Genomic DNA, 21,465 nt, shown 5'->3' on the forward strand with positions numbered 1-21,465 from the left:
AGTCATCTCCCAAGAGCCCTTAGGAGACCACGGCCCTGCTGACCACTGAATTTTTGACTTCTGGTCTCAGAGCCAAGAGGGAATCAACTCATGTTGTTTTCAGCTATCTAGTTTGTGGTACTTTGTTTCAGCAGCCCTACAAAACTAATACCATCAGACCTGTGTGCTTACTAAGAAGGTTAACATAATTCTGTACTTATTATGAGGTTGACGAGCTCCTCTTTGGTTTTTTGGGGGGATATGTGTGCACATGAACCGTCTGTTTTCCCAACGAAGTTACTCTGAGCACCTTGTGGAGAAGTCTGCTTCCTCCAGGTCCTTATAAGAAACTCCAACAGGCAGTGGGCCAGCTGGCCTACTACAGAGCACTGTGGATGCAGTCTGACATCACAGCTCCACCCCTGGGGTTGTCGATGACAACCACGGGAATACTTGCCCATTAGGACTCAGCTGAGCCAAGGACTCCTGGAATTGTCTGGCAGCTCTTGGACTTGACTTGTCTACTGAGAAGGGGTAGACAAACCTCTATAAAGGGTTAACTGCTTGGGGTGATCTCAAGTAGTGGGTGATGGTCCATGAACGAGAGAGGTTTAGGGTGTTTAAACCTGACAGCGTTTAATTAGATTATACATAGTGCTGGCAGCCTGAAGTCCAGCTGTCGATAGATGAGGTGTGTCCCAGGTTGAGAGGCAGGGGCTGCATCTGAGCCCCTCCTGCAGCCCCTTCAAGGTCAAGGACGGTGACACTGGCCCCATGGTTTCCAGCCTGTGACCTGGGAAAGCAGCTCTCCAGGGTCCCGGCCTCTGCTTCGTCTCCCAGCATCCCCAGGGGTGGGGCTGTGACCACTCAGGGTCAGCTTGTGACTTGCTGCCCTGGGGAAAGGCCTGGGCTGGTGTCTATTCAGCAGGACATTGACAGCACATTGCCCCACATTGACAGCATTAGGTTCTTGGAAAACGGAGATCATCTATGCAAAACCTGAAGCACTGTATTAAGGTGGATTGGCAGTTACGTTTCTAAGTGGATCGCCCACTGGAAAACCCCTGGTAGCCAGGCCGGAGGAGAGGGAGCAGGGGGGATGGGAAGTCAGACACACTGACTGGCTGTCCGAGAGGGTCCCCACCAAGGCAGGCTCAGTCACACCCACGCTGATAGACTCCCTACTGTCTTCCCCGTCATTCCACATTCAGAGCCTGGCCTCTCTCTGGAGCTGAGCCCAGGGCCATACTGCTCCAAAATAAAGACCCAAGTGGCTCAGAATTCCTCTTGGGACCAAGGGCAGACCCCAGAACACACTCTCAGAAAGTTCAGTTTCAGGGTTTCTGCAGAGAGATCCCATACTCTCCCCTCCCCATTTCTGCCTTCCTTACTGAATTCTGGCAGAAACAAGGCCATTCTTCTTAAGCAGAGATCCTCCATGCACATTCCAGGGCTCTGAGCCAAACCTGCAGTTCTGACTCTTGCTCAGTGATTATTTTTTTAAGGAGAGATATACCCTTTTTGAGCCTACCTGCTGGCTCAGAAGGTAGAGTCTGCCTGCAATGCAGGAGATCAAGTTGGATCCCTGGGTCGGGAAGATCTCCTGGAGAAGGGAATGGCCACCCTCTCCAGTATTCTTGCCTGGGAAATTCCATGGACAGAGAAGCCTGGGTGGTTACAGTCCATGGGTTGCAAAGAGTCCTTGCCTGGGAGATTTCATGGGCAGAGGAACCTGGGTGGTTATAGTCCATGGGGTTGCAGAGTCAGACACGACTGAGCAACTAAATCACTACCACCACCACACCCGCTTTATCTGGTGTCAACACAAGCAGAAGTCTGAAAGCCAAGATTCTGAAGTTATTTGGCATTCCTGGGATGGGAAGCCTGCAGAGTGAGTCTGCAGGGGTAGCTGAGCGGCCAGGAACTTCCAGGTCAGGCCTGGTGTGACGTCTGATTTCATCTGTTTGATTCGTGCTCACCTGTCAGGGCAGCTTCTCTCCTAATTGAATGAGTCATTTATAAACCTAATCCTTTTCATTCTGCATCTAATCCACCTAAGAGATTTAAATCCATCAGCAAGATTTACCTCCCCACTTACTGCTCAGGAAAAAGCCCAGGAATTTACCAATAACTCAGGTCAGCATCTGTGTCACACTTGATTAGAAAGGAGGTCGGGTGTCACACAAGGAGACGGTGTGTGGGGGTAGGATGGGGGTGGGGCTGAGGATGCAGGGAGGGGGTCAAACCCCACAATGGACAATTAGGGCCTGAGAACAGACCCAAGGCCTTCCACAAACCCGCTATGAGGTCAGCTAATGATGTGATCCTTGTCCAGAATGGCCTCGAATCCCATCAGAAGTGGTCCTTACAGCAAGTGGCGCTTACCTCTGCATTACTGCTAACAACAGTGGACTCTATCCCTACAGCACCAACCTGTCTGTACTCAACCTGGCACTTATTAAAAATACTACCAGTGGTATTTTTTATTTTTCATCGGTGTTATATCTGGTCCCCCTGAACTAGATTACACATCCCTCGAATTTACAATCTAGTCAATCTGTGAATTTCTCTTTTGTTTGAATTTCCTTCATTTAATAAACATTCAACACGTACAATGAGCCCAACACTAGCTGAATGCTGCATAGGTGTCCAGCGGGTCCACAGACGGAGCCACACATCTGCAGACACCAAGGTTTCAAGAAATATCTTTTCAAGACCCAAGATGCAGATGATAACTTAGATTGAGACGAAGGTACAGTCCTAGGAAAGACGGGTGACTGCAAACTGGCTCTGCCGCTGACCCAATGGGGTTAAACTTAAGCCAACACCAGATTCCAGGTACAAAAGGCCATCGATTTTCTCTGAGATTTGACTTTCGCCTACACAGTCGACCCTTGAACCACCTGGGTTTGTACTGCATGTGTCCACTTAATTTTGCATGTTTTTCAATGGTGAATTCTACAGCAGGACACAATCTGCGATTGGTTGACTCCTCAGATGTAGAACCACAGCTGACTATAGTCACAAGTGACTTTTCAACTGTGCAGAGGGTTGGGCACCTCTAACACGAGTTGTTCAAGGGTCACCTGTATTTATACTCTAATCACACCCTGGTTTTCTTTGCAAGGGGGTAACAATGATACAGGCTCCCCGCTGGCTTCACCAGTGGAAATTCTCTGCTCTGGGGTTACTGGGGAAGCGGACTCCTGTCCGACCAGGGTGATGTGGGCACTGGCAGAGAAGACTCAATAGGTCACCAATACAAGATGAAGCGCTTCCCTGACACCCAGGCCCAGCACGACCCTGCACGGTCACGCCCGGCCCATGTGCCCTGGCAGGAGTGAGCAGGATCATTTTGAAGCCAGCACCCTGGGAGCATGGCCCCGCGGGCTCGCAGCCCCTTCACGCACCGGGACTCTCTTGCCATCCTGCTGTTCTTTCTTCTCCAGCTGCACCTGCAGCTTCTTCCTCTCCTGCTCCAGCTCTCGCACCCTCTTCTGCAGCTTCAGGAAGACAGTCATGTCCATGGCCGCCTTCTCCAGGCCAATTTCCTTCGGGGAAGACAGGAAACAGGAAGAGAAGGTTTTAATAGCACGGATGCCTTAGGGAACACACGGCACCCTCATGTCAGCTGTCTGTCCTCCGTCTCCCTCCCAGATATCACCAATCCAGACTTCTGAGACAAAGCCAATACCATCCATGTGGCTTCTCATGTGGGATAACATCTGCGTCTCAGTCACCTGTATTGTTCCCGTGTGAGACACTTAAGATGACTGATCATACACTCTGGGAACAGATGGATATAGACGCAGCCACTTTATTTGGAAGTTAAAAGAGCGCATTTCTAGAGAATGGTCTCGAACCAGAGACACTGTAAAACTCAGGATGTAACACATCCTGATGAAGGATCAGTGTGGTTGCTAATGACTATAAATGGGCTGTCAAATGCCATGCAACTGCACCTCGAAACAAAACCAACACTTGTCCTGCCAGGCAACCCATCCAACAGGCTCCACACCACCCATTCCCAGTAGGTTTCTTCCTTAAGATTCATGCCTGGGTTTGTCCTCAAGAGTTTGTCAAATGTGGGGGTGACAAATGCAGATATCTACACAAGCATATCCACATGGATTTTTAAAAGGGGGGTAATGGAAACATGTATACCTGTGGCTGAGTCCCTTGGCTGTTAAGCTGAAACTATCAGAACACTGTTTGTTAATCGGCTATACTCCAATACAAAATGAGAAGTTTTTTTAGAAAGTATATGTGTGTACATATGGGACAACAAAATTTGGTTCATCCAGCACTTAATGAATGTTTCGTGCTTAGCCAGCACTTGGTTCATTGCTCGGCCAGTCCCAAGACCTAGCCTCAGCTTCCTTAAAGAACATAAATCCACTGATGCAAGTGCTTATGTCTGCATGTAAACTTCTCACACATAGAAACACTTGGGTGGTGCATCTGGCGTTCAGGCTGACCAAAGCCTCCGAAAAAGGAGGAGATTGCAAAGCAAAATGAAGAGTCTTAAGCCAGCATCTTCCATCAACTGATTATTGTCTAGCTTTCCATCAGACAAGCTTCATACAGGCAGGGACCTCCTCTGGGTCAGTCCCTACTGTTTCTCTAGAACCTGGCAGCAATGTCTGGCACAAGGACGTCTCAAAGTACATTTTTGTTTATTTGTTTTTCATTTGTCACATTTGTTTTTATCTCTTCCACATCTATCTCCACATGCTACATAAGGTTTTACATGCTTGTCATTTTCTGCTTTTCAAATGCCAGAGAAAAAATCGTGTGTCTACATACCTTTGATAAAATTACACACAGGCTATAAAGACCATCGAGTGACTCTACGAGGCCACTACTGACAAAGAAAGTCATTCTGCAAATATCTGTAGTTTTAAATATTTGTTGTTGTCCTCTGAATTTTATCCAGCTGCTTAGTCAGGAAGGAAAATTTTCTTGTGTATCTGTTGATATGACTATATGCACCGTGACAGTAAGTGGGGATGCTAATTTACATCTGTTTTAATGACTTAGCTCCTCCAGCTATTTCACCTCTCTGCAGTAGGTTCCTCAGTTTTGCAAGAGGAATCAGGGATCTTTCTTTATGTAGAGTGGGAACAATAACTTATTGCCTTGCACAGTAAATATCAACTCCAGAGAGCTGATAAGAGAGTCAATAAGTCCACCATAGTCCAAGTGGTCCTGCTGTCAGAAATGAGCCATAGGCACTGTGGTTGCCAGCAACAGAACAGTGCCTTGGGGGTTCCACACAGGTCACCAACCCCGCCCCACCCACAGAGACCAGCCAAGAGCCTTCCTTCCTCACCTCCACCTGCTGGAGGGTGTCCTCTGTGTCTCCGACCTCAGACGTGGAGATGGAGGGGTAATTGGAGTCAGATTCTAAGCTGCTTTGGTTTGACGGGTTCCTCCGGTGGCCTGGGGTTTGCTGTTTAGGGAGAGAAACGTGAAAACTCAAATGAATTAATGTTAATTAATGTTAATAAGAGCTATCACTTTTCAAGTAACGGTAGACCCTAGAGTCGACTTCTGCCTCATTTGTCAACAAGAATAGGTACCACTGATTCTTGGAGTGGTGGCTAAATAGAGCTGTTCCAATTAGAAATTTCACCTACAGTTCTTCCATCCATCCAGCCAAGCAACAGAATGACACCTCGAGGAGAACACAGCCTCACAGCGGGCCTGCAGTCCCTCAGTGCAAACCCCCAACTCTTGGGCGGATTTCCTCTGAAACGACCCTTAACCCCATCGCTCTGAAGTGCACACAGTCTTGTCATCAGCCTCCCTCTTGAAGAAAACGCTTCACTCCAGCCCCTCGCGGCCCCTGCTCCAACCTGCACGCCACCAATTCTGTTTTTCAAAATAGTAAGCATATTAGAAATAGAGCTTACCATTTATACTGTTCACTTAAAAATAACTTCTTCCCCCTTTGCATCTGATTTGGCTTTGAGAGTCAAAACCGATCTTGGTAGGAAAATTTTAGATTTCTATATATGTTCCTATTCAGCTTCTCTTCCTGGTTTCTATGCAATTAACTTAGTCTTGTTTGTGCATTTCTGGAGGGAGCAGTTACATGGGGTAAAAAAGAATGGCAAATCTTGAAATATGAAAATGCGCCTATGTATTCACATGTGCATTGAGGATTAGGACAAACCATCAGGCTCTCGAGGGCCTGCCCGCAGTATGCACTCCCCACACCCTTCCTGCTCTCACACAGGGGTTTTTCTAGAACAGAAATAAGAAAGGGGATACATTCACACGGGTGGAATTTCCCTTCTATCCCTGAGATCTTCATGAGCCCCCAAAGCTGGAAAAGCAGCTGCCCTGGGAACGCCTCATCACCCTGCCACCTGCTTGTGTGAGAACCACCCACAGGTGGGGTGAGGAATTTTGGGGTGGGGTGGGGTGCGGTGGGGGGGCGGGTGGGGGGGACACCGATCCAGAGCATCGCTCTGCAGAGAGCCATGCTGGGGTGGCGGCCACATGGGAAAAAGGGCGCAGAGCCGGTGGGTGGGTGTCAGGACTGCCCTTCCTTGCCTTCAGGATGGTCATCTCGTCCCGAAGGTTGTCGTATCTCTGCTCCAGCCGGGAATACTCCTTCACGAGGTTCTGATGCCGGGAGCGCTCCTCCTCCAGCTCCTTCTTCATCATGAGGTTTTCCTTGACAGACTTCTGGGCAAACTCATCTGGAAAGCAAGCGCCCGCAGCCACAGTGCTGCTTCAGTGTGGCTGTCCCTCCGTCCACTCACTCGGAGACGAGTGACTAACCACCGGTGAAAAGGCCGCCCACGACAAGCTCACGACGCAAATACCGGGCGAGTTTATTCAACGGCCTCCCCACGGCAGGGCCCAGGGCAGCATGGTCCCGGCTCCAGTCTCCAGAAGGGGAGAAGGCCCCGCTCACCCCCAGGGGCCAGGGAGAGAAGCCGCCACACACACCACAGCTCCCTCGGTTACTGCGCCTGCCCCTCCCTCGAGACAGCTGTCACAGCAACGGGAGGACCCAGGTGTCTTCCCAAGCGTCCTCCCTATTCCTGGCCGTTCAGGTTCCTATCATTCAGAGAGATTAAAGAGGGCTCCAGGAGACAGGAAATGGCAACCCACTCCAGTATTCTTGCCTGGAGAATCCCATGGACAGAGGAGCCTGGTGGGCTACAGTCCATGGGGTCGCAAAGAGTCGGACACGACTGAGCGACTTCACTTTCACTTTCCAGGAGACAAGGCCACAGGTTATGTTAGGGGAAGGAGGGAAGGGAAGGAGGGAACGTAGATGGACTATTCTCCCATCTATACTTGCGATTCAAATCAGTGGAAAACAGACAATTTTTAAAGGGAAATTTAGAACTCTTAAATGTTTTCAACAGGACCGTGCTGGGCGGGTCTGTGCACTTGTGTGGTACAGTGGAGGAGCTGGGACGGGAGGGGAGCCACCTGCTGAAGGCCGCCCTGAGTCGCCGGAGAACCGGGGTCTGCATGCCCTGCTCCTCTTTGATCAAGCATCACACAGGAGCTGAGGGCAGCCCAGGTTGTGCATGATCAAGAGAGGGGCCCTGGGATCTGGCCCATGACCCCCTCTCCAGCAAACACTGTCAGGTGACCGACTGGGTAGAAGAAGCCACAACAGGTACTGTGCATGCTAAACTTTAAAATAGCAATAATGATGGTTCCTAAGTGCTCACGACAGGTCAAGCACCATCCTAAGCATGTCACAGGCTGAGGTCTGTACCCTTATGCCCATTTTGCAGATGAAGAAACTGAGGACTGCTGTCACTGAGGGACTTGCTCAAGGCCATGCAATAGCACACTGCATCGTCACTCTTGGAGTGCACGGTCTCCCTGACCCAGATCGCATGCATTATATTGTCTATTATGTGTGCATGTCACTGCATGATACCTCCTGAAACCAAATTTGGCAGCGGGATCTTAAAGATCACCCTTCTTTTTCAGCTCTCTTTTGTCAGAACCCTTTCCCCACTGTGGCATCCAGACCAACTGCACGCCTGGTGGAAATCTTTAGGGGAAGTCAGTTTGGAAAAGAAATTCCAATCCAAAATATAAAATCCAGCACTTGGCACCTACCTTTAGACTGGCACAGGATCTGGTTGTTAAGCTGCTCCTTCTCATCTTTCAAGAGCGCATTTTCTTGTTCCAGGTCTGCAACTCGCTGAAAAAGAGCAGGGGGAGAAATGTTTGCCTGTGATGCCAGGCTGAGGAAAGGCTCCTTCTGTGGGGTTTGAACTTCAGCTGGTTATGTTTAAATGTTCTTTTTTTTTTTTTTTAAACTTAAGAAAACTGAATCAGCCAAAGTAGCTTTCATTTGGAGATTAAAATTGTACACTGAAAGAAAAATCCCATTAAAACAAGACAGATGAGTTCACCGCTGCTTGTGGTTTTCCAATGCCCACAAAAACCTCCTGAAAAGCTTATACCAAGCTCATATGCCATGTGCAGGAACTTACAGTGATAACTGGCCTCCTTGCATTTAGTTCCATGTCTTGGTAAATTCTGAGCTCTCCAATTTGAGTCTCAGGAAAGCCTGATGCTAACAATGAAGACCTACCTCTGATCTTTATTCCCTCTTGCCCATGTTGGTCTCCCTGGACCAGCACAGCCCAGATGCTGGGGAAGGGACAAAGACTTGCTGTAGACTTTCAACTATGCTGTGTGAACTATATTCGGTGAAGCTGTTACTTTACTAAGTGCGATGCAAAGTGCTAGCTGTAGCAAAAGACTTTTAAAAATGAGTGTAAGGCAGGCTCCCAGGTCTTGGTCTGAGTGACGAGCATCCCTGCAGACTGTGCTGAATGACACCACGAACAACCTCTCTCCCTTTGGTTCAAGAGATCAGTTCTGGCCATTTTTGCTACATCTTATGATCTCCTTGGGAGAGGATTCTTCCCAACCTGTGTAGAAAGAGCCTCAAAATGCCTTCCTCGGTACAACAGAACATATCATAACTGGCCTGTGCACAAAGACTCGATGGGGACCTCTAGATTCATTATCTGGGACATTGTAGCACAGAATCTAGAGGGAGAGATGATCACCCAGATCCTAGAGGACTCACCTGCATGCCCTTCAAGCTCTGTTAGACCCCCGTGGCAGTAAAAGCAGGAAAGGAGGCCCCAAGGATGCTGGGGCATGAGGTTGGGCAGAAGCCTTGGAGAAGTTGGAGTTTCAACTGGCTATGTTTCAATCAATGCCCTTTTCCCTTCCTTCTGGCTTTAAAGGTAAACTTAAGGCACCAAGTGGTGAGGTAAGATAACTGCTGCCCCCACCCTCAGCATCACATAGACAGGGTCAGGAGAGACTTTCAATAAGGCTGGAGCCCAGGAGCGAGGTCTGTGGTTCTCCCCTTAGGAACTCAGAAGGCAGTGCGACTCCCTTGTTGAGAATCACCACCGCCAAGTGAGTCAGGAGGAGAAGGTCACCAGGAATGGTACCGACAGGCAGGAGGAGCAGGCTGCCTGGGCCAGGCCTGGATCCGGGCTCTCCCAGGTGGCCGGGGGACGGGCCATCTATAGACAGGAGAGCAGCTGGTGCAGCGGGGTGGGAGGCCTGGCCTGGGAGCCTTAGCCGGGCCGCGTGATGGTGTTTACACGCAATTCAGGCAGGGGGCTGAGAAAAGACAAAGTTGGGCAGGTGGAGAGAGTGAGAACCAGGCTGGGAAAGACTTTTCCTCTGTCCTGGGTGGAGAGGCCCTGAGCAGAAGGCCCAGCTTCTGCACACCCTCCAGCGGCTGCCTGAGCATCTCTGTGTTCCCCCTGTCAAGCTTGCTTGTCCCCACTCTCCCCTGGATAACTTCTTCTCATGATTTAGTTCTCCACCGCCACTCTTACGGGAAGTCTTCCTGCCCTGCAGGTGTGGGTGGGGCCTGTGCTGGGCGTGTGGCTCTCCCAGGGCCTACCTGTCCCTGTAGGGCCCCCCCTCAAACCCCCAACCCCCGAGGGCAGAGGCTCAGCTTCCTTGCCACCTGCTCGGCCTGGACCAGAGGCCTCAGCGAGGACCCAGGGGCCATGTGCCACACTGCCACATCATCGGAACCAGCCTGGGCCAGCATTCAACACTGGTTGAAGGAATGAGGAGCCCTGCAGATCTGAAGGAGCTGAAGCTTTCCCGATGTAAAACCCCGGACTCCATTAAAGGTTTTTTTTTTTTGTTGTTCTAAAAATGTGTTTATAATTGACTAAAACCTCTAGAATACATGAGCTTGTTTAATCAAATAATTCAGTTCAGGAGGCATATACACTACTGGAAAATAATTTGCTGTTATTGGACACAGTTCACCACGCAATGATCTCATGTGTGCCTTTAAATTAGCTTGGCAAATAATCAAAATAGCTTTCCCTTTTCTAGATGTACGAGTAAAGTCAAACAGAAAACCACCAACAGAAGAAACCACATGGAGTGAACCTCTACAAAATAATGCCCAGGGTTTAGCCAGAGTGAAGCTCCACCTGGTGCCATGGTCAGGAGGGCAGGACTCCAGCCCTGCTTCAAGGCACAAGGCTGCAACCTCTTAGACAGTGGCCCCAGGAGGTGGGTGTTCAGAGCAGGCTGTGAAGTAACCAGACTTCCCATAAAACTAGACTCTGCTTCCCTTAAACAACCCTCTGAACATGCAGGTAGCTCAAAGAGCAGGTGGTCACCTGAGACGGCTTCCATGATCCCTCACCATCCTCATCACTGTCCTCTGAGCATCCTACAGGCAGGCGATGACCTTCTGAAATGGAACGTGTCACCTGCCTGGTACAGAGGGCATGTGCCACCACCATGAGGTTGGACCTGAAATCTCCACTTGCCTGAATGCAGCCTGAGATCATGAAGCCTCACTGCAACCACCTGTGAGCTACAATCTCAGCCAAAACTCTGGTTGGGGAGGGTAACACTTATGAGGATATACCCACTAAAATTTTCTGTTGTGCATAAGCCTCATTTCTTTCCTCCATCTCCCTCCCTGATTCCAGAAGGCAGGCCTCTGATGAACTCAGCTTTGTTATTCTAAACCATTCATCAAAGTGGCACTGGGGAGCTTTGCTTTTCTTCCTGGTAGGAGCAGTTCTGGAAGTGGGCCCACAGCAGGAGGCATGGGCCCCATCCCAGCTCCACATCCCAGGAGGGCAGAGAGTGCTTCCCCAATCACACTTCCCCAGGTGCTGGCCACCCCCAGTCTCCCCAGCCAGCTAGCAGATGGAGAGTTGCTGGCAGACATGAGGGTGACAATCTTCTGCAGCCAAGTGGCCTTCCTTTTGTTGGCAGGGATGCAGGCTGTAGTGAGACACTTAGCAACACAGAATTGAGGAGGTGTGTTCCCCTCAGCATGAGAAATAACAAAATAGCACGCTCACCAGGTTTGGGGACTCATTAAGCATCAAGCAGCAGTTCCTTTTCTTTCTTCTTCTTCTTTTTTTTTTTTTGGTGGAGGGGGTCTTTTAACTCTTGCCAGGAAATATTACTAGGAGTGTTCTTACCTCTAACAGGTTTTTTGGGACAGATCGTGGGAACCAACAATGATGTAAATCCTGTTACCATGAGGCTAATTTAGCCCCTGGTAAGTTAAATGAAACACATACCTTAGCTCAGTAAATGCCTTTACTATGTAGCTCTGGGCTTTTGGTTTTGTTTTGTCTTGTCTTATTTTTTCAAAGTCAAAGCTATGGTTTTTCCAGTAGTCATGTATGGATGTGAGAGTTGGAGCATAAAGAAGGCTGAGTGCCAAAGAATTGATGTTTTCAAACTGTGGTGCTGAAGAAGACTCTTGAGAGTCCCTTGGACAGCAAGGAGATCAAACCAGTCAATCCTAAAGAAAATCAACCCTAAAGATTCACTGGAAGGCCTGATGCTGAAGCTCCAATACTTTGGCCACCTGATGCGAAGAGCCAACTCATTGGAAAAGACCCTGACCCTGGGAAAGATTGAGGGCAGGAGGAGAAGGGAGCGATACAGGATGAGAGGGTTGACTGACATCACTGACTCAACAGACATTAATTTGAGCAAATTCCAGGAGATAGTGAAGGACAGGGAAGCCTGGTGTGCTGCAGTCCATGGGGTCTCAAAGAGTCAGACATGACTTAGTGACTGAACAACAATAAATTTTTTTCAAATTGGGCATTTGCACTGTAAAAAGAGCCAGATGCAAGTTTTCTAGCAGAAAACCATGGGACAAGTGGATTGGAGGATGCTCTTCTGCCCCCGGGATCTGGGTCCTCTGTCCTCCCGGCTGTGTACCTACCATCTCACACAAAGGTACACAGCACAAAGGTGGCCCACAGCAGGGACGACACTTCCAATTCTGCAGAGTTCTGGAAGCGCTGCTGGCCTATTCACTGAGAAGAAGGTACATCGACCCGAGCAGAGAGGAGGAGGAGACAGAAAGTGCACAGTGGGCTGAGCAAAAGCGCAGCGTGAACTCACCTGGGACTCCACTTGGCTGGGCTCCTACACAGAGAGAGGAGGCCGAGGGCGGGGCTCTCACACTGCTACAGGGAGGGGGAGCGACTGTCCCATCATTAAAAGGAGCCCCAGAGAGAGGCTCGGTAGAGCGCAGACCCCTGGGCCAGCATCACAGCTTCTGTCACTCAGCACCCACTGCGCCAAGACATGGGACCAGGAGCAAGGGTGGGGCCCAAGGATAGTAAGGCGGAGCCCTTGCTCTCCACCCAGTCTCAGGCTGGCAGAGGGAATAAGGAGCTAACAGTCATTGAGCTTGAACTAGGTCCTAGGTGCCATTATCGGCTTCCTTAATACCTGTGAGGCGGGTGCCATCATCATCGGCTTTTAAGGAAACCAAGGCACGGAAAAGCTAGCGAGCTGGCTGAAGGTCACACAGCCAGGCAGGGGTACTGCAGGCTGTGACCCTGAGCCAAACGGGTCCCGGCTCTTCGCCCCGAGGCCACCCGCATCCCAACAGGTCAGAGGGCTGACATCTGAAGGACAGTGATGGCCACAGCCTGGAGCAGGCCCCAGAGGCCTGGTTCTGACAGCAGAGCTTCAGGATGGAGTTCGGGGCGGCAGGGACCAACGGTCTCAGACAGACTTGCTGATCTCTCTGGAGGGTTCACGGCCTGGGCTGCCTTCAAGGCCAGAAGATCCTTCCTCTTCTGACCTCACCACCTTTCTCCTTGCTTTCTCCATCTCCGCCCAATGGCCTCAGGGTTGGGCCTTGAGCCCACCTAACCTGCTCCCACCTCAGGGCCGGTGGATGTACCGTTACAAGTATCACCTGCTCCCTAGACGTCCTCATGGCTCACTCCTCGCCTCACTTGGGTGTCTTTTCAGGGGGCATCTCCGGCCATCACGAATGAGACAACCTCCCTGGCCCACCTGGCTCCCTCTGGACCCCTTTCCTCTGCTTTACTTCTCTCTTTTTTTTTTTTTTTTGCTTTACTTCTCTTTACAGCCCATGAGGGATAACTTGTGCTTGACTCCTGTCTGTGCAGTCTCCAATAACCCCCAAATGTTTAAGCACCATAAAAATGAGAAGGACTTTTAAAATTGCTTACTTTTCCCCCAGGGTACAGAACAGGGCCTAACAGACACGCTCACCAAATAACAAGAGAATGAATGAAGGGCTGTGAGCACTGAGAAGGGCTGCAGTGAGATAATGTCCTTCCACGAGGCTGCATGGCGTCCTCTTTCTAAAAACCATCAGCCTCTCTGGACCCAGGAAGCGTACTGATAGCACAGTTCTGAGTCTTAACGGGCCAAAGATGCCCTGCACTGCACCTTTTGGGGGAAGACTCAACACACTCCACTGTGAGAACCCTACTACCTGCAAAGGTGGGTCTATTTACTTGTATTTGGAAAACCCCAAAGCCTTTACAGGGGAACTCCCCAAGGTCAATACCAGCTGGCGGTGTGGTGACTGATGATATGATACAACGCAGAACCCCAGCTGCACCAGCCTGAATACTCAAGGCCTGGGGCTCACAAACATCAGGGCCCCTTGCTCAGAGCCGGGGACCTGGCTGTGGGCTGCTCATCATCCACCTGCAACCCTGCACCAAGCCAGGTCGTGCTGGCCTCACCACAGAGCAGACTCTGGATAATGAGCCGTGGCCTCTTTGTCAATGGCAGGCCTGGGAGTCACGGCTCCTTCATCAAGGACACGAAAGAGCAGAGCTGCACAAGTAGTCAGCATAGGGATCACTGATAGCTTTAAGAACAAACAAAGCACACATCCCACAGGCTAAAAGGAAGGAAGGCTGCAGGCTGAGATGCAGACCACTCTGGGGAGAGGCCAGGACAACAGGTACCTTTAACAGAGCAGCTGTCAACTAACATCTATGGGTGGACTGGGGCGGCGGGAATGCCCAGGCTCTGCACTGAATTCCTGCCCCCAGGGGTACCTGGCCTCCCACAGCCCCAGGCAGCCTGGGCATGTGGGCTCATGATGAGAATCCTGTCAGGGGTGCAGAGCCTAAAGTCTTCCAGGATGTCAGTTCCAATACAGCACTTGCTGACTGAAACATCAAATCCATTAATTAAACTTCTGCCAGCAGCCAGCTCCCTCCCTAATTCATCCATGTCATCAATCTTGTTCAGCGAGGAGCAGGCTGTTGGATATGCCGGAGAAGAAACCAATTGTCTGATTATGCAGTGTTTGTTAAGATTGGACACAGGGCCTTCGATAAATATTAAACCCTGACTTGGCAGAGAAGAATCAGAGGGGGACAAAGCCAGTCCACACCTGCCCATGACCACAGCCACTAGAATAAATGTTTGGAAGACGTTAGAGAAAGAGGAAAATGTGCTTCCACTTGTTCTCCTCCTGGGGCTTCCCAGGTGGCGCAAGTGGTAAAGAATCAGCCTGCCGGTGCAGGAGACGTAAGAGATGCAAGTGCGATCCCTGGGTCAGGAAGGTCCCCTGGAGGAGGACATGGCAACCCAATCCAGTATTCCTGCCTGGAGGATCTCATGGACAGAGGAGCCTGGTGGGTTACAATCCAGAGTTGTGGGTTGCACAGAGTCGGACATGACTGAAGCGACTTAGCATGCCTGCAAGCATGTTCTCCTCCTGGAAAAAGGCAGACTTCACACTTCATGTGACCAGTTTAGGATGTGCTTGTGTTTGGAGTCGGGAAGGTGCTTTTCTTGTTCTGCCTCTGTGCCTGCTATTCCCTTTCTTTTCAATGTCCTTGAATTTCTTTTTCCTTGCCAGGACCAAGATCTCATTGTGTTTAAGACCCAGGTCAAGACTTCAATACAAACAATTTTTTCAAATCCAAGTAGGAGGGAGCCCATTTCCTTATTTGGCTCTGTGGAGGAAGACTGGGATATTATCAACCCTTAGGCTCCCTAGGATGGAGACATGGCTATTTTAAAAGTGCTCTGAGTCCCTACATCCCATTGTCCCAGGAGAAGCAGGGAAGGAGCCTGGGTAGTCGATGAGTCAAGTGCTGTCCATGGGGGCAAAGACAGGAGACCCCGGTTTTGTGATCTGCTGGGTTAACACCATCTTGTGTGACCAGCATCCACATGCTGAGAACCTGCTTTTGTTTTTCTCCTAGGATCACCAGTCTCAGGTCTCAATCTTGGTTTCTTTTCTCTGGCTTTTGATTTCACCTTCTTGTCTTTTATTCACACACAAGGGTTACTGACCATCTGTTCTCAAGGATTCATAAATCACAAGTTTGGAATTTCATGCTTTATAGGTTATAGACTTGTATTAATAGCTACATTAGTTTCCTTAAGCATGTGCTTTACCCCGAAGAATGAAGTTCATTCTGATAGGGACAGAATGAAGGGACAAAATAGGTGATTCAATAGTTTATCTCACTAGGGGATTTTAAGTAGAAAAACATGGGAAATTCCCGTAAGTTAATGATTACTCGAGAAAGCAGGCTTACTTAACCACAAAACCATGCAACAGAGGCACAGGACATGCCCTCAATGATAAAACAGTGGTGGCATGAGACCAGATCCTGCCCAGTGAACTCAATAAGTTAATGACCTCCAAAACAGGCTCTGTGCACACAAGAACAATCATTTATGGGAAGCTGACTTTTCAAAATGAAAAACCCTCAGTGCACTGAGACCTGAAAATATTCTTCCAAAGTGCTAAGACAGCCCTCAACCAGTAATGCCAAAGAAGTTGAAGTTAAATGGTTCTATGAAGACCTGTAAGACCTTTCAGAACTAACACACAAAAAAAGTTCTTTCCATCATAGGGGACTGGAATGCAAAAGTAGGAAGTCAAGAGATACCTGGAGTAACAGGCAAATTTGGCCTTGGAGTACAAAATGAAGCAGGGAATAGGCTGACAGAGTTTTGCCAAGAGAATGCATTGATCATAGCAAACACCCTCTTCTAACAACACAACAGATGACTCTACACATGGACATCACCAGATGGTCAATATCGAAATTGATTATATTCTTTGCACCCAAAGATGGAGAAGCTCTAAACAGTCAGCAAAAATCAGACCATGAGCTGACTGTGCCTTAGATTATGAACTCCTTATTGCAAAATTCAGACTTAAATTGAAGAAAGTAAGGAAAACTATTAGGCCATTCAGGTATGACCTAAATCAAATCCATTATAATTATATAGTGGTGGTGACGAATAGATTCAAAGGATTATATCTGATAGACAGAGTGCCTTCAGAACTATGGATGGAGGTTTGTAACATACAAGAAGTGGTGATCAAGACCATCCCCCAAGAAAAAGAAATGCAAAAAAGGCAAAATAGTTGTCTGAGGAAGCCTTACAAATAGCTGAGAAAAGAAGAGAAGCTAAAGGCAAAGAAGAAAAGGAAATCTTTCTTTTTGATATAGATATGAATATATCTATATTCATCTGAATGCCGAGTTCCAAAGAATAGCAAGGAGAGATAAGAAAGCCTGCCTAAGTGAACAATGCAAAGAAATAGAGGAAAGCAATCAAATGGAAAAGAAAAGAAATCTCTTCAAGAAAATTAAAGATACCAAGGGAACAACATTTCAGGCAAAGATGGGCACAATAAAGGATAGAAATGGTATGGACCTAACAGAAGCAGATAATATTAAGAAGAAGTGGCAAGAATACACAGAAGAACTATACAAAAAAGATCTTAATGACCTGGATAACCACGATGGTGTGATAACTCACCTAGAGCCAGATATCCTGGACTGTAAAGTGAAGTGGGCCTTAGGAAGCATCACTACGAACCAAGCTAGCGGAGGTGAAGGAATTCCAGTTGAGCTATTTCAAATCCTGAAAGATGACGCTGTGAAAGTGCTGCACTCAATGTGCCAGCAAATTTGTAAAACTCAGCAGTGGCCACAGAACTGGAAAAGGTTAGTTTTCATTACAATCCCAAAGAAGAGGAATGTCAAAGAATGTTTAAAGTACCACACAATTGCACTCATTTCACATGCTAGCAAGCTCATGCTCAAAATCCTTCATGGTAGGTTTCAACAATACGTGAACCATGAACTTCCAGATGTTCAAGCTGGATTTAGAAAAAGGCAGAGAGGAACCAGAGATCAAATTGCCAGTATCTGTTGGATCATAGAAAAAAGGGAATTCCAGAAAAACACCTACTTCTGCTTCATTAACTACACAAAAACCTTTGACTGTGTGGATCATAAAAAGCTGTGGAAAATTCTTCAAGAGATGGGAGTACCAGACCACCTGATCCACCTCTTGAGAAACTTGTATGCAGGTCAAGAAGCAACAGTTAGAACTGGACATGGAACAACAGACTAGTTCCAAATTGGGAAAGGAGTATGTCAAGGCTGTATATTGTCACCCTGCTTATTTAACTTCTATGCAGAGTACATCATGTGAAATGCTGGGCTGAATGCAGTTCAAGCTGGAATCAAGATTGTCAGGAAACATATCAATAACTTCAGATATGCAGATAACACCATCCTCATGGCAGAAAGTGAAGAAGAACTAAAGAATCTCTTGATAAAGGTGAAGGAAAGGAGTGAAAAAGCTGATTTAAAACTCAAAATTCAAAAAACTAAGATCATGGCATCCAGTCCCATCACTTCATAGCAAATAAATGGGGAAATGATGGAAACAGTGACAGATTTTATCTTCTTGGGCTCCAAAATCACTGTGGATGGTGATTGCAGCCATGAAATTAAAAGTCACTTGCTCCTTTGAAGAAAAGCTATGACAAACCTAGACAGCATATTAAAAAGCAGAGACATTACTTTGCCAACAAAGGTCCATCTAGTCAAGGCTATGGTTTTTCCAGTAGTGATGTGTGGATGTGAGAGTTGGGCCATAAAGAAGACTGAGTGCTGAAGAACTGATGCTTTCAAATTGTAGTGCTGGAGAAGACTCTTGAGAGTCCACTGGACAGCAAGGAAATCAAACCAGTCAATCCTAAAGGAAAATCAACCCTGAATGTTCTTTGGAAGGCCTGCTGCTAAAGCTCCAATACTTTGGCCACTTGATGCAAAGAACCAGTTCAATGGAAAAGACCCTGATGCTGGGAAGGATTGAGAGCAGGAGGAGAAGGAGGTGACAGAGGATGAGATGGTCGAATTGCATCATCAACTCAATGGACATGAGTTTAGTCAAACCCTGAAGATAGTGAAGGACAGGGAGGCCCAGCGTGCTGCAGTCCATGTGGTCGCAAAGAGTCAGACACGACTGAGCGACTAAACAACAACATGATAGTCCTGGCCTGACCATATAGGGAGGGACAAGTCAACCCCCTGCTCTCTCCAGGGAAGGAAATGATGATGAAAATGTGACGTCCACTCAAGAAAGACAAAGGTCTTCTCCGTCTCGCCACTTTTCCTTTGATTATAAAGCTGTGGCCCACTAAGTTCGCAGGGCGAGGCATTTCTTGCCCCCCCGCTTGTAAGCCTCACAAGCATCTTATTCTAATAAATCACTTCTTATCTGCCATTCTGCTCTGGCTGAATTCTTCTCTGCACTTAGACATAAAGGAGTGTCGTACTGGAGCTCTTTGGATCCCACCTGAAGTGACACCAAATGGTTTCAATTCCAGGTCTCACAGTGGGTGAGCTGGTAGGTTTATCGGGGCAACATGCTGCAGGGCGGCCACTTTTGTGCCTGCGCTAGGAAGTCCTACGTCTCAATGTCACCTAATGTGACTTAATCCCCATGCGGATTCACCCTCTGACTTCGGGAAAACCCTGGGATTTGGGGAAAGTGGAGATGGTGTGGAAGTTCTGCCTGGATACGAAATGACAAAACCAGCTTGGCAAGCCCAGCAGGTTCTGGCTCTGCAGGCTTTCATGTCCTTTGACTGAAGGCAGCCTGCACATTTCTGGTCCTGCCAGAGAAGATAAAGGCGCAGGAGAAGAGAGAGGCACCACGGAGCAGGGCTCAGGAAGGGCCTGCTTCCCTCTAGAAGCCATCAAATACCATCTCGTGGAGCTGACTACTTGCAAGTAGAGGGGCCTAAAGATGATCTAAACCAACTTTTCTTCTTTCTTTTTAAACAGATGAGTGAACTAAGGTCAGAGAAATTTCCTGTGTGCACTTAGTAATGGCCATGCAGGGGTGAGAATCCAAAAACTCCAGTTGTCTATTTCAGGACCATTCCTGTAAAAGCATTCTGCTTGCCCCGATTTTTAAATACTAAAAATTATTATTTTGACATTAGAAACACTGAGTCCTTCCCTCACAGATTCTCAACCCATTGCGACTCTCCAGTGATGGACAGGAACCAAGCATGTGGGCCATGCCATAGAGATGGCATAGGACACTGAGGCTGTGGAAGGCTCCGCAGGGCATGTGGGGCTTCCCTGGTGTGGACAGCTATCTAAGGAGTGGAGAAGGGGCTCCTTGCATCCTGACATTCGCGATGGGGGACGGGGATCCAATCCCAGAAGTTACATTTTATGGAATGGAGGGTAAACCTACAGAGCATGCCAACCAGAGTAGATGAGCCAGGCTGAACCGATCAATACATAAACTTTAGGCAAATTCCCCAAAGCACTATGATTATGGGGAGGGATACTTAGGTGTTTTGTTGTTTATTCGCTAAGTTGTGTCTGATTGTTTTGTGACCCCATGGACAGTAACCCGTCGGGCTCCTCTGTCCCATGGGATTTCCCAGACAAGAATACTGGAGGTGGTAGCCATGCCCTTCTCCAGAGGATCTTCCCGATCCAGGGATCAAACTTACATCTCCAGCATTGGCAGGTGGATTCTTTACCTCTGAGCCACTGGGGAAGCCCAGGGGATGCCATGAGGTTGCCCCTAGTTCCTGCAGGCAATATCAGGAAGAAAGGCCACTACCTCTAAACCATTTCTCTTGCCAAGAAGGACTCAGGCCACAGAGCTGATTCAGTGGTTAATTCTAGGCTATAAGGAACATGCCCAAAGGCACACATGTGTAACCTTTCAGGGGATTCCATCATGTCCCACTAAGGGAGAAACTCAATTAACACTCACCAGGTGAGTGGACACATGCTTGTGTGCGTTCCCCCAACACAGGGGCACTTTACATCTTAATGCAGAGGGATGTCAGTCTTGGGCATAAGCCCCAGAAAAGTCCATGGCAGCTGTAGAGCTGGAAGAAGCAAAACTGCCTTGGAGGGGTGCTGCGTTAACTCACCCACCACCCAGCTGCCCCTCCGGCCCCAACAGACCTTCCTCAGCTCATCCTTCTCCCGGGTGTGGGTGTCCTCCAGGACCTTGCGCTCTGAGTGGGCCCTCTGCAGCTCGGTCCGCAGGCTCTCCACCTCCTCCTGCAGCTGCGGGCCGCTGTCCTCACCCTGGTTCTGCTGGTAGCAGGCCAGCTCCTTCTTCAGCTTCTCCACCTCCATGTCGTGTGTGGAGGTGATTGCTGACAGCTGCTCCGACAGCGTCTTTAACTCTTTGTTCTGCGAGAGCATCAGCAAACAGGAAGAGGGGAGAAAAGAGGTGGATGGCAAGGTTAGTGAGGCAGCCAAAAAAAAAAAAAAAAAGAAGGCAATTAAAAAAGGAACTTCCAAAAAAAAAAAAAAAAAGGAACTTCCAAGGTGGAATTGAATCTCGCAACCACTGAATGCTTGAGTGCTTTCTTGGCAACTCCCTAACAAAACTGTATTGTGAACCCAAGAGAAATACAGGAAGACAAAGCATCAGGACTGACATTCGAGGAGTGTTTAGGAACAGGGACAGTGCTGGAAGCTGGCTAAGAGTGGTCAGCCTTCTGTGTCCACTGGAAAGATTTTATACCTGGTTTTTAAGTTTCGCGAACAATGTACTTGGCTTCTTAGATCTGCAGCCTTTGCGTTTCAGGCTTCCCTGCTCTGTCAACGCTGAGCCCTCCTGCCCTTGGACTCACGGGCACAAAGAGCTGCAACCTAATCGCTGGCTCTGAGACAAAGGACCTCTTTAGCGTCCCCTCTTCCAAGGGGGCCCTCCACGGGGCCGGGGGAGCCCTCCCACCACCTGTCCGCTGGTCCTATAAGAGTCTGACTCCAGAAACGGATGCCCTGGCCAAACCCGTCCCTGTCGACGAGGTACCCAATTACATACCCACTCAAGCAACAGGCAAATGAGAAG

At 48.7% G+C, this 21,465-nt stretch overlaps 1 protein-coding gene across 2 annotated transcripts in view; it reads right to left on the bottom strand.

The window, feature by feature from the left end:
- The window catches only part of MYO5B (myosin VB), a 337,892-nt gene that overhangs the window by 35,100 nt on the left and 281,327 nt on the right, over window positions 1-21,465 (bottom strand). For both annotated transcript variants that reach the window (XM_043888876.1, XM_043888875.1), the window contains exons 22-26: window positions 20,565-20,798; window positions 8,083-8,167; window positions 6,541-6,689; window positions 5,312-5,431; window positions 3,390-3,530 (exon numbers count right to left, since the gene is read on the bottom strand). In XM_043888876.1, coding sequence (XP_043744811.1) covers window positions 3,390-3,530; window positions 5,312-5,431; window positions 6,541-6,689; window positions 8,083-8,167; window positions 20,565-20,798 — 729 coding nt within the window. The remainder of the gene's footprint in view (window positions 1-3,389; window positions 3,531-5,311; window positions 5,432-6,540; window positions 6,690-8,082; window positions 8,168-20,564; window positions 20,799-21,465) is intronic.

This window comes from Cervus elaphus, chromosome 27 (genome assembly GCF_910594005.1).
Source record: "Cervus elaphus chromosome 27, mCerEla1.1, whole genome shotgun sequence".
Classification (NCBI taxonomy): domain Eukaryota; kingdom Metazoa; phylum Chordata; class Mammalia; order Artiodactyla; family Cervidae; genus Cervus; species Cervus elaphus.